General features: G+C 35.0%; 1 protein-coding gene across 1 annotated transcript in view; it reads right to left on the reverse strand.

Annotated features, from left to right (window-relative positions):
- Nucleotides 1-9,453: 9,453 nt before the first annotated feature.
- LOC129743021 (uncharacterized transmembrane protein DDB_G0289901-like) overlaps nucleotides 9,454-12,715 on the reverse strand; it is a 4,765-nt gene continuing 1,503 nt past the window's right edge. The window contains exon 2 of the mRNA XM_055734966.1: nucleotides 9,454-10,201. Within this exon, the coding sequence (XP_055590941.1) occupies nucleotides 9,454-10,201 (748 nt within the window). The remainder of the gene's footprint in view (nucleotides 10,202-12,715) is intronic.

Here is a 12,715-nt window from a genome sequence, read left to right on the forward strand (position 1 = left end):
TACCGTAATGACAAGATGCCAAATCCGGCCAAAAGGAAGTACTGCTTCAGGAAAGGCAGCCTACGTTTATTCAAACACTCTTTCACGTAAATTTCTTGGTTGACAGTCCCGGAAGCTATGAGAATGCTGCTTTTCAAGCCACAGGTACAGATGGCTTGCCAAACCAGATATTTCTTCGCGAACTTTGACAGTTTCATGTGCTTGAAAATATCTGCTACCTTTCCCCTTCCTTTTGCCGTATAAAACTCCTGTCCCGGAAGCTGCTTGTAGTCGGCTTTGACGTAGGTTTCGTCGTGCATTGCAAACTTCGTCAGCATCGTCGTGTACAGCCTCCGGGATCGCGCTTTGGTTATCGTATTTTGTTTATCATCGCGATTTGGAGTCACTGCCTTCTTGTAAGTTGATAGTCCGGCTCATTTTTTGGCTCGATGCACGGTTGTAGACGATACACCCAGCTTATTTGCGGCATCTCGGAGAGAGAGGTTAGAGGGTTTCGCTTGAAACTACCGGCAACTCTCTTTGTCGTCTCCGGTTTTCGATTTCCCCCCGATTCAGACTTCCTGGCTGTCGAAAAACGTTCCCCAAACACTTTAATTAAATTTGTAACGGTTGATTTGGCAACTTTTAGCGAGATTTCGCCAGCTTTGGGTGCGAGTAGCTTGGATTTTCGCAATGTGCGAGCAAAATTTTAATACGCTGCTCTTCTTCCTTGGACGGCATTTTGACAACTGAAGAGTGAATTCCAAAATCAAAATAGAAGCAACATTCTACACACACACCTTCAAAATGAAGGGTGTTCAGGTTTTTAAATGCAAAATTGAAAGAAATACAACAAGTTGATATTGACCAAATTTTGACCGTATCACCCTTTAGATCGCTGAAATGTCCAGTAATCTTGTATTTACCCTTCGCAACCTACAATCTACAGTAACCAATTATACTTAAAGTTCAATCTCATGATGGTTTTACTTCGTTATTGTCTGGTTTTACCAGCAGAAATTCCATTAAAAACGCTTTTAAGTTGCTTAATAATTAATCAAGTTTTGTAAATTTCGAAAATGTGATCAATATCATGACTGAAAAAAGTGTGCGCCGGCCGATGGGCGATACCTAGAACAAAGTAGAAATTTTTTTTACAGAAAGATATTTTTAATTTTTCATAAATTATCATAAGATTACTTTCATTTGCTTCACAGAAAGTATTTCGAACAAACCAATGGTTTTTGAGATACACGCATTCGTAACTGTCCCATTTCTAAAAGAAGTAAGCTTTATAAAAATATCATGAATTTGCGGCTTTATCGGTGAGGGTTAAAGAGTTGAAATGAAAGACGGATAGAAGAACAGAAGAAAATTCTAAGGTGGTGAAAAGAGCGAAGAGCATTTGAAATAGAAGCTTGACCACATGCTAAATTCTTTGTCCCACATCAATTAACTGTATTGAAGAAGTAGTACCCAATAGAGAAGGCACTACATTTTTCGATACAGTTAATTATGGATTGTTCGACCGCCATGTGAGTGTGCACATGTGCCGAACGGACAAAAAATTTTAGCATGTGGTTGCTCTGTTAAGTCTTCTATTGTGCGATATCGTTCCATCGATGGCTAGGTAGATTTCTTATTTTCGTTTTGTGCGGATGTTCCAACTGGATTGAGTTGTCGCATACGGTCAACGGTCAGAAATCTTGGCCTAACTATTTTCGATTATCGGAACGATGTTTTGTAATTGATTTTTATAGCCGAATTATTTTTTTATTATTTAAGAGGAGAGATCACCGTGAATTTGTTTTATGAAATGAATTTGCGGCTTTATCGGTGAGGGTTAAAGAGTTGAAATGAAAGACGGATAGAAGAACAGAAGAAAATTCTAAGGTGGTGAAAAGAGCGAAGAGCATTTGAAATAGAAGCTTGACCACATGCTAAATTCTTTGTCCCACATCAATTAACTGTATTGAAGAAGTAGTACCCAATAGAGAAGGCACTACATTTTTCGATACAGTTAATTATGGATGGTTCGACCGCCATGTGAGTGTGCACATGTGCCGAACGGACAAAAAATTTAGCATGTGGTTGCTCTGTTAAGTCTTCTATTGTGCGATATCGTTCCATCGATGGCTAGGTAGATTTCTTCAAGCTTCTATTTCAAATGCTCTTCGCTCTTTTCACCACCTTAGAATTTTCTTCTGTTCTTCTATCCGTCTTTCATTTCAACTCTTTAACCCTCACCGATAAAGCCGCAAATTCATTTCATAAAACAAATTCACGGTGATCTCTCCTCTTAAATAATAAAAAAATAATTCGGCTATAAAAATCAATTACAAAACATCGTTCCGATAATCGAAAATAGTTAGGCCAAGATTTCTGACCGTTGACCGTATGCGACAACTCAATCCAGTTGGAACATCCGCACAAAACGAAAATAAGAAATCTACCTAGCCATCGATGGAACGATATCGCACAATAGAAGACTTAACAGAGCAACCACATGCTAAATTTTTTGTCCGTTCGGCACATGTGCACACTCACATGGCGGTCGAACCATCCATAATTAACTGCATCGAAAAATGTAGTGCCTTCTCTATTGGGTACTACTTCTTCAATACAGTTAATTGATGTGGGACAAAGAATTTAGCATGTGGTCAAGCTTCTATTTCAAATGCTCTTCGCTCTTTTCACCACCTTAGAATTTTCTTCTGTTCTTCTATCCGTCTTTCATTTCAACTCTTTAACCCTCACCGATAAAGCCGCAAATTCATTTCATAAAACAAATTCACGGTGATCTCTCCTCTTAAATTATAAAAATATCCTTTTCTGATACTCCTGGTAGTATTTCATCAATCTTCAGAAACTCTCACGTCACATTGAAATGATTTTCAAAAACATTTCAGCTGAACATTTTTCTAAATTGAATTCAGTTTCACGAAGTTATTAAAAAAAATCCAGTTGAAACGGGCCAAACAACACTTCACTCAGATGTCTCCGGTCTCATCCGACGGTAGATTTGAATTCCTGAAACTTTACATAAGAAAAGTAGTATTCCTGGTCCAAATTTTCCCACTGTGTAATGTTTTGATTTTAATTTAGATTTTGGTGTTTTCACTGTTCTTTTTTATCTGCGCCTGTTAACATTTTATTAGTGCTGATACCGCATAAAAAAAATTATGGACTTTCTTTCAAAGTTTGAAAGCATAAAGAAAACGCTATCTTTTGATATTGTGTCTTCAATTGAGGCGGATAAGGTATTTTTTGTTGTTTTTTTAATTTTTTATTAATTATCTTTCGTTTTCTCTTGAATCGATTTCAGAATTAATCTAAGTTCTATATTCACAAGTGGTGTGTATTCAACTTCCGTTAGATCATGTTTGTTAGGTTCTTTTTCTTCTAATACATTGTTTTTGCTGTGGATCCTGTTTTTTTTAATGTTTCAGATAGATTTCTGGCTGAACGAAACTCATTCTTTACATTCTTTGTGTTGTTGCTGTTACATTGGCTCAGTTTAGTTTAAAGCTTTTTAAAATCAACCTAATTCGCACTGTTGGTAGAAAGAAATAATATTTTTAGAGCATATTTTTCTTTGGAAAATTCTTATAGTCTCGCTCGAGCATCACTTTGTGATGCAAATTTGATAAAAGTGATCGCTTTTATTCAATGGTAATACAAAAATGGATCCTTCTTCGCTATAACAACTCACCTCATTCTTCCACTGGTTAGTGTTTTATTCCTATTATATAGTTCTACCAACATATCTTCAACAATTATAAGGTCATGGTTTTCTTTATGTGCTAAAGTTTTTTTTTTCTTTTAAATGTGTTTATAATTTAGGATAGGCTCTATTTCCGTTCGAAAACAACTTCTTGCGATCGATCACTACTATACTAGCTGGGCTAGACTTTTATGGTGATTTCAGAATATTCAAACTACATAAGAAGGGACGATCGGCCTAGCTTTAAATGGTCTTAAATATTGATTTTTCTTCTGTCTTCATCATAAGACAGTTACTTCTATTTACAAAATAATCTTTGAAATTAGAATACAACAGGTTAAATTCATTACATCTCCAGTCTGATCTATGCGAAACACATGATCGACTAGAAACCAAAAATCCAATTCCTAGCTTTTTGAAACCATCCAATCTCTAATCTCTACCGATTGTTTTGGAAAAAACTTATAATTTTAATGGGTTTTCTTGATTTATTTGTTTTTTTAACATACTGTACGCTATATTTAGTTAGTAGTTTCATAACAGTGATCCTACTGATTAACAACTCTGAACCATTTTTAATCCAGCTAATTTGTTTTTGTTTTGCTGAGGGGGAAAACTCACGACAAACTAACAATTACTGAGAGAGGAGTTTCTGAATCGAATCTTTCAAACGATGAATTATTCCGAACATCTAAAAGAGGAAAAATGTAAAGCAGGTACACGATTGATGGAGGGTTGGGAGCATTGGATTTTTTTAATTAGCTCTATTGGTTTTTATAGAATGGAAAATGTGAAATTTAAGTGATTTTCTAAATTTCAAACAAAGTTGATTTTCAAGGTTTAATAATATAAAACAGGTTGTTTTGGCAAATTAAACTGAACCGTTGAAATGATCGAATCCTAAAAAAAGTGATGTAAACTGCTTGTAAAATGTTAGGTTTTTTCTTCAGTTAATTTTAATATATAAAAAATTTATGAATAGCAACGTAAATTTCGTGATCAACTATATTCAACTGGATAAAAGCTGGAAAAAAGAAAAAAAAAGTACTTTCTGGAGCCACTATTCTTCTGAAAAATACTTGACTACAGATGCAAAAATCTCAATGATTAAATAAATTTAAAAAAAAATCCAGCAAACTAGAGTAACAGTTCAAACAGCATTAAATTCTAACAGCTTTAAATTAAAACCCGTAAAAAATCAAATACCGTAAAATCTTGCCTACATGAAGGCGTTTAATTTTGTGCCTGCTTGTTGTATAAAATAAAATCGATAGCAAAACACATTCACAAACATAAACAACTACAGTATAACTTTCGGCGTTTTTTTTCTGACAGAAAATTTCAACTACACATTTTTTGTTTCTGATGGTACTCTCTGGAGCCACTTTTTTTTTGTAGCGACTCATCACACTGCCAAACACCGGAAGGCTCAATTGAGCCCCCTGGTTATGGACGCTACTGTTCTCAGCACATCTGGCAGCAAAACAAAGAAACTTCAAAGCGAACAAAATTATAATCATGCTGAGAACACCAAAGTTTATTATTTAGTGCGAGGAAATGTATGCTATAACTAAACAAGATTACGATAAAGATCTCAATGGAAGAAAATTTCCTTTGATGAGATCCACTGTCTCATTTGTTTAAAAAACCTAACATTTTAAAAACTTTTCCACGAATTTAAATTTGGGTAAACACGTTGGTTAAAACTCGAGGACTTTCGAGGGGGGAGAAACGAAAATAGGAAATGAACGCGCGCATCTGGCAGGAGAAGAGGGAAAACGGGACGCAATAGACACATATTTCTTCTAAAGGCCACTTTTGTTTCGCGTGTGTCTGTGTGTGTGTGTTCGTCAGCTTATGTTCAAATATGTTATGCTTTTGTGTACAGAAATGTTTAAGTATGTGCATGTGTAGGTGTGCTCGTTCTGCTAGTTTTGTTGATGTATGTATGTCGATCAGCCGGCAACATAAGCCATGCCCTGTGTGTTTTTCGCTCAAATCTTGCTTAACTTACGATACTTTTCTTCCATCTCAGACTCGTAACTTTTTCTACCTTCTACAGAATTGGAACATATTGTTTTTATTTATTTTCAATTTTCACCAAACAATTTACAATAGTTTGGAATTGATGACTTCTTGGAGTATTTTTCACTTCACTTGGGGTTTTATTTTTTTTCCTTGAAATCACACCAACTCAGTCGTCTTTACAAGGTGTTTTGAAATTTTTTTCTGGAAGTTTTTTTTTTTTTTCTTAAAAATCGAATGATTAAATTTCTTGATTTTAAAGTAGTAGGTTCATACTTTCTTAAACATTTTGAAATGGTGCGAATGTTTTCCACCCGAAAACTAAATCCAAACTCTACATCGATAGATAATTAACTTGGTTTACATTTGACTCAGTTGTGGTTTCACTTTTTCTTTCGCTGATACGAGATCCGTTTCTGTTCGTTTGGACTATCACATTCTGGTTGTTTTTTATGCTTCTTTTGTTGGTAATTCAAACCGATAATTTAGAAAACCAAAAAGCTTTACAATTTGTTAAATTGAAATAATACATTGATTTGTTTTGTTTTAATCGCATTTGTACAACTTTGTACTTTTCTGAAGAAGAAGTTTTCAATTCTTGCTTTTTCACGTGAACCTTCACTAAAATATAGATAGATTTCTTGGTTGATAAATTTTATAAGGATTTGAATTTTTTTTAAATAAATTGTGTACTAAATTGTATTTTTTTTTCAATTAAAAATCAAGTCATTATAATTAAACTGAAACAGCATAAGGTAGACATCGAATGGCGCTGATAGGGGTGATAGTTAGTAGCAGTGAGGTTTCTGGGCTATGACGATGATGATGATGATGGTGATGATGATAATCCGCATGGAATGAGGAAGCTGAAAATAAAGAAAACAAAATTGAGGAGTAATTGATATAAATTGGAAATTTCGGTTTGACCCTCTGGCATTTCAGGTGAAAATTTCAAGAAAGCTTCTCTTGAATCAAAATTTAACAAAAACACTTCAAAACATTAAAGTTGACATCGGACATCAAATAATTGAAAATAAAGCCTTTCTGAAACACACATTTGATAATATATGGATTGATTGATGAGTCGAAGCTTATCCAAATACCAAATATTTTGAAATGAGATTTCGTTTTATTGATGGTTTTAAACGCCCAAATGTATGCAACAATCAATAAAGTACGAAATGATTTTCTCAATTTCAACAACAAATTTTTGAATTCTTTAACAAAAATTGTAAACTGCCCTCCTAATAGACTATTTCCTACAATAAAACTTCAAACTTTAGAATAGCAGATAATTTTTAAAAGAATAGCTACTTATTGAATAATTTGGATAAGTTTTGCTCTTCCATTGATGATCTTTTGGTGTGTTTAAAAGGATGAAAATAAAATAACAGAATAAAATAAAAAAGAAGTTTCCTTGAAAAAATAAATCCAACAAAGCTAACGCTGTTCTGATCCAGCTTCAGCAGATTTCACAAACATGTGTGTATGTGTGGGTGCTAATGTGGAAGTGTTCTCTAGAACTGTTTCTGCCTTTCGTTGCAGCAGCTTGGATTGCAACTTTTAGCTTTCTTTCTGGTCTACCTTCAAGACTTGTTCGTGTTGTGTCAATGTTCTGGTTTCTTTCAATCAATGTAATGGCATAGCCAACAACAACAGTATATTGTTAATATATTTTTTGATTTATTTTTTTTTTATAATCTTTTTGTATTAAATATATAGACCTCGTGTTCTATTTTCTGTACTTTCCTTTTTTCTCTCTCTTTGTTTTTTTAAATGTTTCTACATATTCATCATCTGTTTTTTTTTTGTTTTGTTTAGTTCTCTAGGGTGTGGGTTGTGTATCATTTTGCTGCAACAACTTTACATTTTACTCCTCCCCTTCTCCGTGTCTAGTAACATTACGGATTATTAATTCATTATGTTTACTATTTTCATTAAGATTTCTAGCGTTTTAATTTTTGTTTTGTTTTTTTTTTTCATCTCTGTTTAGTTTTCATTTTTGGTAAAACAGTGCCTTCTCTCCAAGGAGCGGATTGCAAGAGTGTATGGTTAGGCATGATTTTTCTTTTCTGAATGAAATTTTCATAGGGGTGTGTTTATGGTGCCTTTTCAAGTAACTGGTTTGTGGGAATTCAAGTTGAAGTTTTTCTGGGTTGCAAATAAAGATGTTTAACTGCCAAATAGATACATATCAGTACCTTCAAATTATTTTTTCAATAATAATTAGAAACCGAGAAAGTTGAAAGGAACAATAATTTTAAAAATTATTGATTTTCAAAAAGCGCGATTGTTTTTCTATCTAGAGAAAAAACGGAAAATGACACGAAAAAATAACAACTAATTTTTCCTATCGAAACAAAACTGTACATAAAAGAGAAGAAACCTAACTTAAAGGCAAAATCACAAGGATAAAGGAAAAGAAACAACAATCACATGTGAAAGCAATAGTTCTAACAGGAAATAATGGGAAAAATGTCAACAAAGTATGTTATATAGGAAAAGAAAGGCAACGGTCGTCGTTTTAAGCTGTGTTTTTAGTGAGCCCTAGGAAGTTGTCTCTCCAGTTTGGAAGGAAATTTCGTTGAAAGAATTTATTTCTATCACTTTTGAGTAACTAACGCATAAAATGAGTAAACATTTAGGACAAACGAAAGGTTGTATTCCTAAATTTGACCGAACCAGTATGCCTTCCATGGGCCCTCCGTAACAAGTAATAGTAGTAGGTAGTAGTAGTAGTAGTACTAGTAATGATAGTGTGTTTATTGTAGAGTTTAATACAACCTAAAAACAAGAAACAAAGCTACTGAATCACAATGATGATAACTTGAACCAGAAACGAGGGAAAGTATAAATTAAATAAAACAGGATGAATATAACACGCACTGATCGGGAATTTATGTTTTCCAAACTTACTTCTTTTTATCGTATCGGAGAAAACTCTAACGAAAAACTGTATAACAATTGAACGACGATGGTGATCGTCGGAACGAATCAAGCTAAACTACCGCTTCACTTTTTTTTTGTTTTTAAATAAAATTTCAACTGGTGCAGAACAGGATTTCTATGTCAAATTTGGAGAGTGTTGTTTCACTAATCTTACTCGTCTTTAGTTTCTAAACTTGTGTGGGTCACAATAAACAACACAATATATATCCATCATAAATACCAAACTAAGTCAAGTTTTAAACTTTTGTTGTTTTGTATTATCTTCTGTTTAATAATTGGTTGCTTCTTTTGAAGGAGGTTGTTTTTCATAGCAGTGCTGAGTTAAATTTTTTGTTTTCCTATCTGTGTGATTTTTATGTTTCACTTTTTTTTTTGCTAATCTTAGAATTGGTTTCTAGCGTTAGGTTTTTTTTTCTTTAATTATTATTATTCAGCAGAGGGATGCTTCATTTTCACATGATCGGGAGGATTGGGTTGTCCTCTCTGGTTCTAGTATCTTTTCTTCATAAGGGTAATAAGTCAACCTATATAACTTTGTATCTTTCTAGCATTTCTTACACTTTTGTTTTGTTGTTTTTTTTTTTTTTTTGTTAAGAATTAAGAACTCTGCTTGTTTCTCTTTTGTATTTGCTTCTTATTCTGCTTTGTTTAGGGGATAAATCACATTTTGGTCAGAGATTGGTTTGAAGCGGCAGCGCTCCACAACAGGCAGCCCCGCTCAGCAGGAAAATGGTACCGGCTCCGGCGGCCCCAACACTAGCCGTCCAGCGTATCCACTATGCCGTTGTCTGAGTGTTGGATGATTGCTGAGCAGCGGCCGATGATCCTCCGCCGCCCGCGCCTCCTCCCCCTGTGCTAATTCCTACACCACAGCCGATCACTCCGACACTTCCGGTACTGCTGCCACTTCCGCCTCCACTGACCCCTCCGAGACCAACCAGCGCCCCTGGCCCGCACGTGCCCGACATCATATGATGGGTCGTTTCTTTGCTACAGCTGTTACTGGTGCTGCTGCTGTTGCTGTTGGCGGCCCCACTTATGCTGCTGCTGTTATTGTTGTTATTGTTGTGTAGCTGGCTATTGGTAGCATTACTATTGGTACTATGACTATTATTTACATTGCCCGATTCTAACGGTTGTTTACAGATTGGCTGGGCCGTCGCATCGCCATCGATGAGCGAGTGCATCAGCGCCACGCCACTATCACTACTGCTGCTATTATTGTTCTCCACACCGCCGCAGGAAGACCCCGCCATAGTCCCGGTCGTCGTTGTTGCCGTGCCCGGAGGCCCGCCGGAGGTGACGCCGCTACTGCTGCTCAAACTGCCGCACCCACCGACCACCGAGGTGCTGTCCGAATTACTGCTACCGCCGCCGGTAGTGCCGCTCTGATCTGCCGATGCTGCAGCAGCCGCCGCCGCAGCTGCGGCTGCCGCTGCCGCCACCTGATCGTCGGTCAGGCGCAGAGCAATTTCTAGATCACGTAAAACTTCGGTCTCTTTGGGTTCTATTAGATTGAAACGCCTGTAATGAGATATAATGGAAAGGTAAGAGTTAGAATATTAAGGCTTAATGATGTTGTTCGAATTGCATTAGACGGGTTTTGAGCATCCGAAGTTGCTGAAGTTGCCTATTTCTCGTGACCACTTCTTAAGAAGTAGTGAAAAATAGGAATTTGTTGACAGAAGGTTTATTACATCTACAAAAAAGTTTGAAAATTATAGGAAAAAGGCTATAGATAGATATTTTTCACATCCCTATTGGATTGAAACAAAACTGTGAGCTTTTGTTGTCTTCATTGCAGAGACTTTCAACTTTAAGTTCCCTTAAGGTTTTTTATTAGCAATCGTCGCTTGCGCCTTTATAATAGTGGCTCCATAGAGTGATGCGCAAAAGAAAAGGATTAAAATACCTTTGCCAGTCACTAAACAGAAGGCTTTGTGCTCTAAAAAGATAGAAGAACGTAAGAATTACGATCGTGAAGCAGCAATTGAACGCCACGTGTATAGTGGCTCCTGAGAGTCGATTCTTTTGAAGTGCATGAATCTCGCAACACCTTTCAAATTAACGCTTTCCACGTTCGACAACTTGATGTTTTTAAACCTTTTCATCCTGAGCCTTCAGTTAAGAAGAAGGTAAAGTTCATTTAAGCAGTCGAAGATTCCTTTGAATTCAGCTACAGTATTTGAAAGACTGCTAGCAAGTAATAGTATTTCACTAGCTACTTGCTAGCATCCTCAGTGGGTTATCGACTGAACTGGATGCTAGCAAGTAGCTAGTGAAATACTAGTATTTGGGTCTTTCAAATACTGTAGCTGAATTCAAAGGAATCTTCGACTACTTTGAAATCATAGTTTCATTCAACTAAGAGGTTCTTCAAACCTTTGATTACACTAGTTTACAGCATTTTTGAACTCAGTAAACTGAAGGTCATTTCCAATGTGAAATCGGGCGCGGAATCCGAAAATGAAATTCAAAAAAATCTCAGTAGAACCGTTTTTTGAGTTATGCTCCAAATTTGAAATTTCGGTAAAATTAAAAAAGTTCTTGTATTTCGATTAAAATATCTCGGACGAAACAACCGTAATTTGAAATCCCTCTTTTGCATATTGAAGGTGAATAAATTTTCTATCGATCATCTGAACACTGATTTTGCGTTTGACCAACAGTATTGTTAAAATTAGTGACTTAATGGGAAAAAAATTTATAAAAAATGCATTTTTTAAGAGAAAATTTTGTTTTAACGAAAGTTTTAGACTCGATGGTAGCATTTAAAAAATCTGATTTTCTTCTGCGCTTAACCCTTCGTTTCATGATTTTTTATTTTTCCTTAAAAATCAGTTTAAACAGTTGAAAAAGATGAGTACATCAAGAAAAAAAATTAAAATAAAATACGATTTTTCCATTTTTCCATACATTAATTGTTGCAAATTTGTAACTTTATGAAACGAAGGGTTAAATGTCATTTTAAAACAAAGATTTCAAGAGGTTATTTATCAAAATCGGTTGAAAATTGAAGAAGTTATGGCTACTTTACCATAACAGTATTTTTTGTAGTTTTTTCATAATTTAACGAACCGCAGTACACTTATCATAGTATAGGAAGAATGAAACCTGATAAATCTCACTCGCTCCAAGTCAAAATTATTTATTAGCTTACCAGAAGGTCACATGCCAAGTTTCAGGAAGATCTGACCATAGGGAGGGGTTGCTTGAGTCTCAAACGTGAATAAAATTTTATTCTTCCTATACTATTATAAGTGTACTGCGGTTCTTTAAATTATTAAAAACTGCAAAAATAACAGTTATGGTAATGTAGCCATAACTTCTTCAATTTCCAACCGATTTTGATAAATAACCTCTTGAAATCTTTGTTTTAAAATGACATTTAAGAGCAAAAGAAAATCAGATTTTTTGAATGCTACTATTGAGTCTAAAACCTTCGTTAAAACAAAATTTTCTCTAAAAAATGCGTTTTGTATAATTTTTCCTCTCATTAAGTCACTAATATCAACAATACTGTTGGTCAAACGCAAAAACAGTGTTCAAATGATCGATAGAAAATTTATTCACCTTCAATATGCAAAAGAGGAATTTCAAATTACGGTTGTGCCGTCCGAGATATTTTAATCTAAATACAAGAACTTTTTTAATTTTTCCAAAATTTCAAATTTGGAGCATAGCTCAAAAACGGTTCTACTGAGATTTTTTTGAATTTCATTTTCGAATCCAGCGCCCGATTTTACATTAAAAATGTTGGTCAGTTGATCAAGTTCACGATTTTTTTTAAATTTTGTAAACTAGTGTTATTAGTTCATTTAAGCAAAAACCAGAATAGTAAACTCCTAAATTAAGAGCTGTACCGACGTACTTTAAATAGAGTTTGCTCAAATGTTCAAAGAATGTCGTAATAAAATCAAATACAAGCGGCATGTAGCTTACCCGATCGATAATCGGTAAATATCCTCGATGGGCGAAAATAAATATAAAAGAAATTCTGCGTTACTTTTTCGTCGTTACTGTGGTTGCGTCGGTAAC

Source organism: Uranotaenia lowii, chromosome 2 (assembly GCF_029784155.1).
Source record: "Uranotaenia lowii strain MFRU-FL chromosome 2, ASM2978415v1, whole genome shotgun sequence".
Classification (NCBI taxonomy): Eukaryota; Metazoa; Arthropoda; class Insecta; order Diptera; family Culicidae; genus Uranotaenia; species Uranotaenia lowii.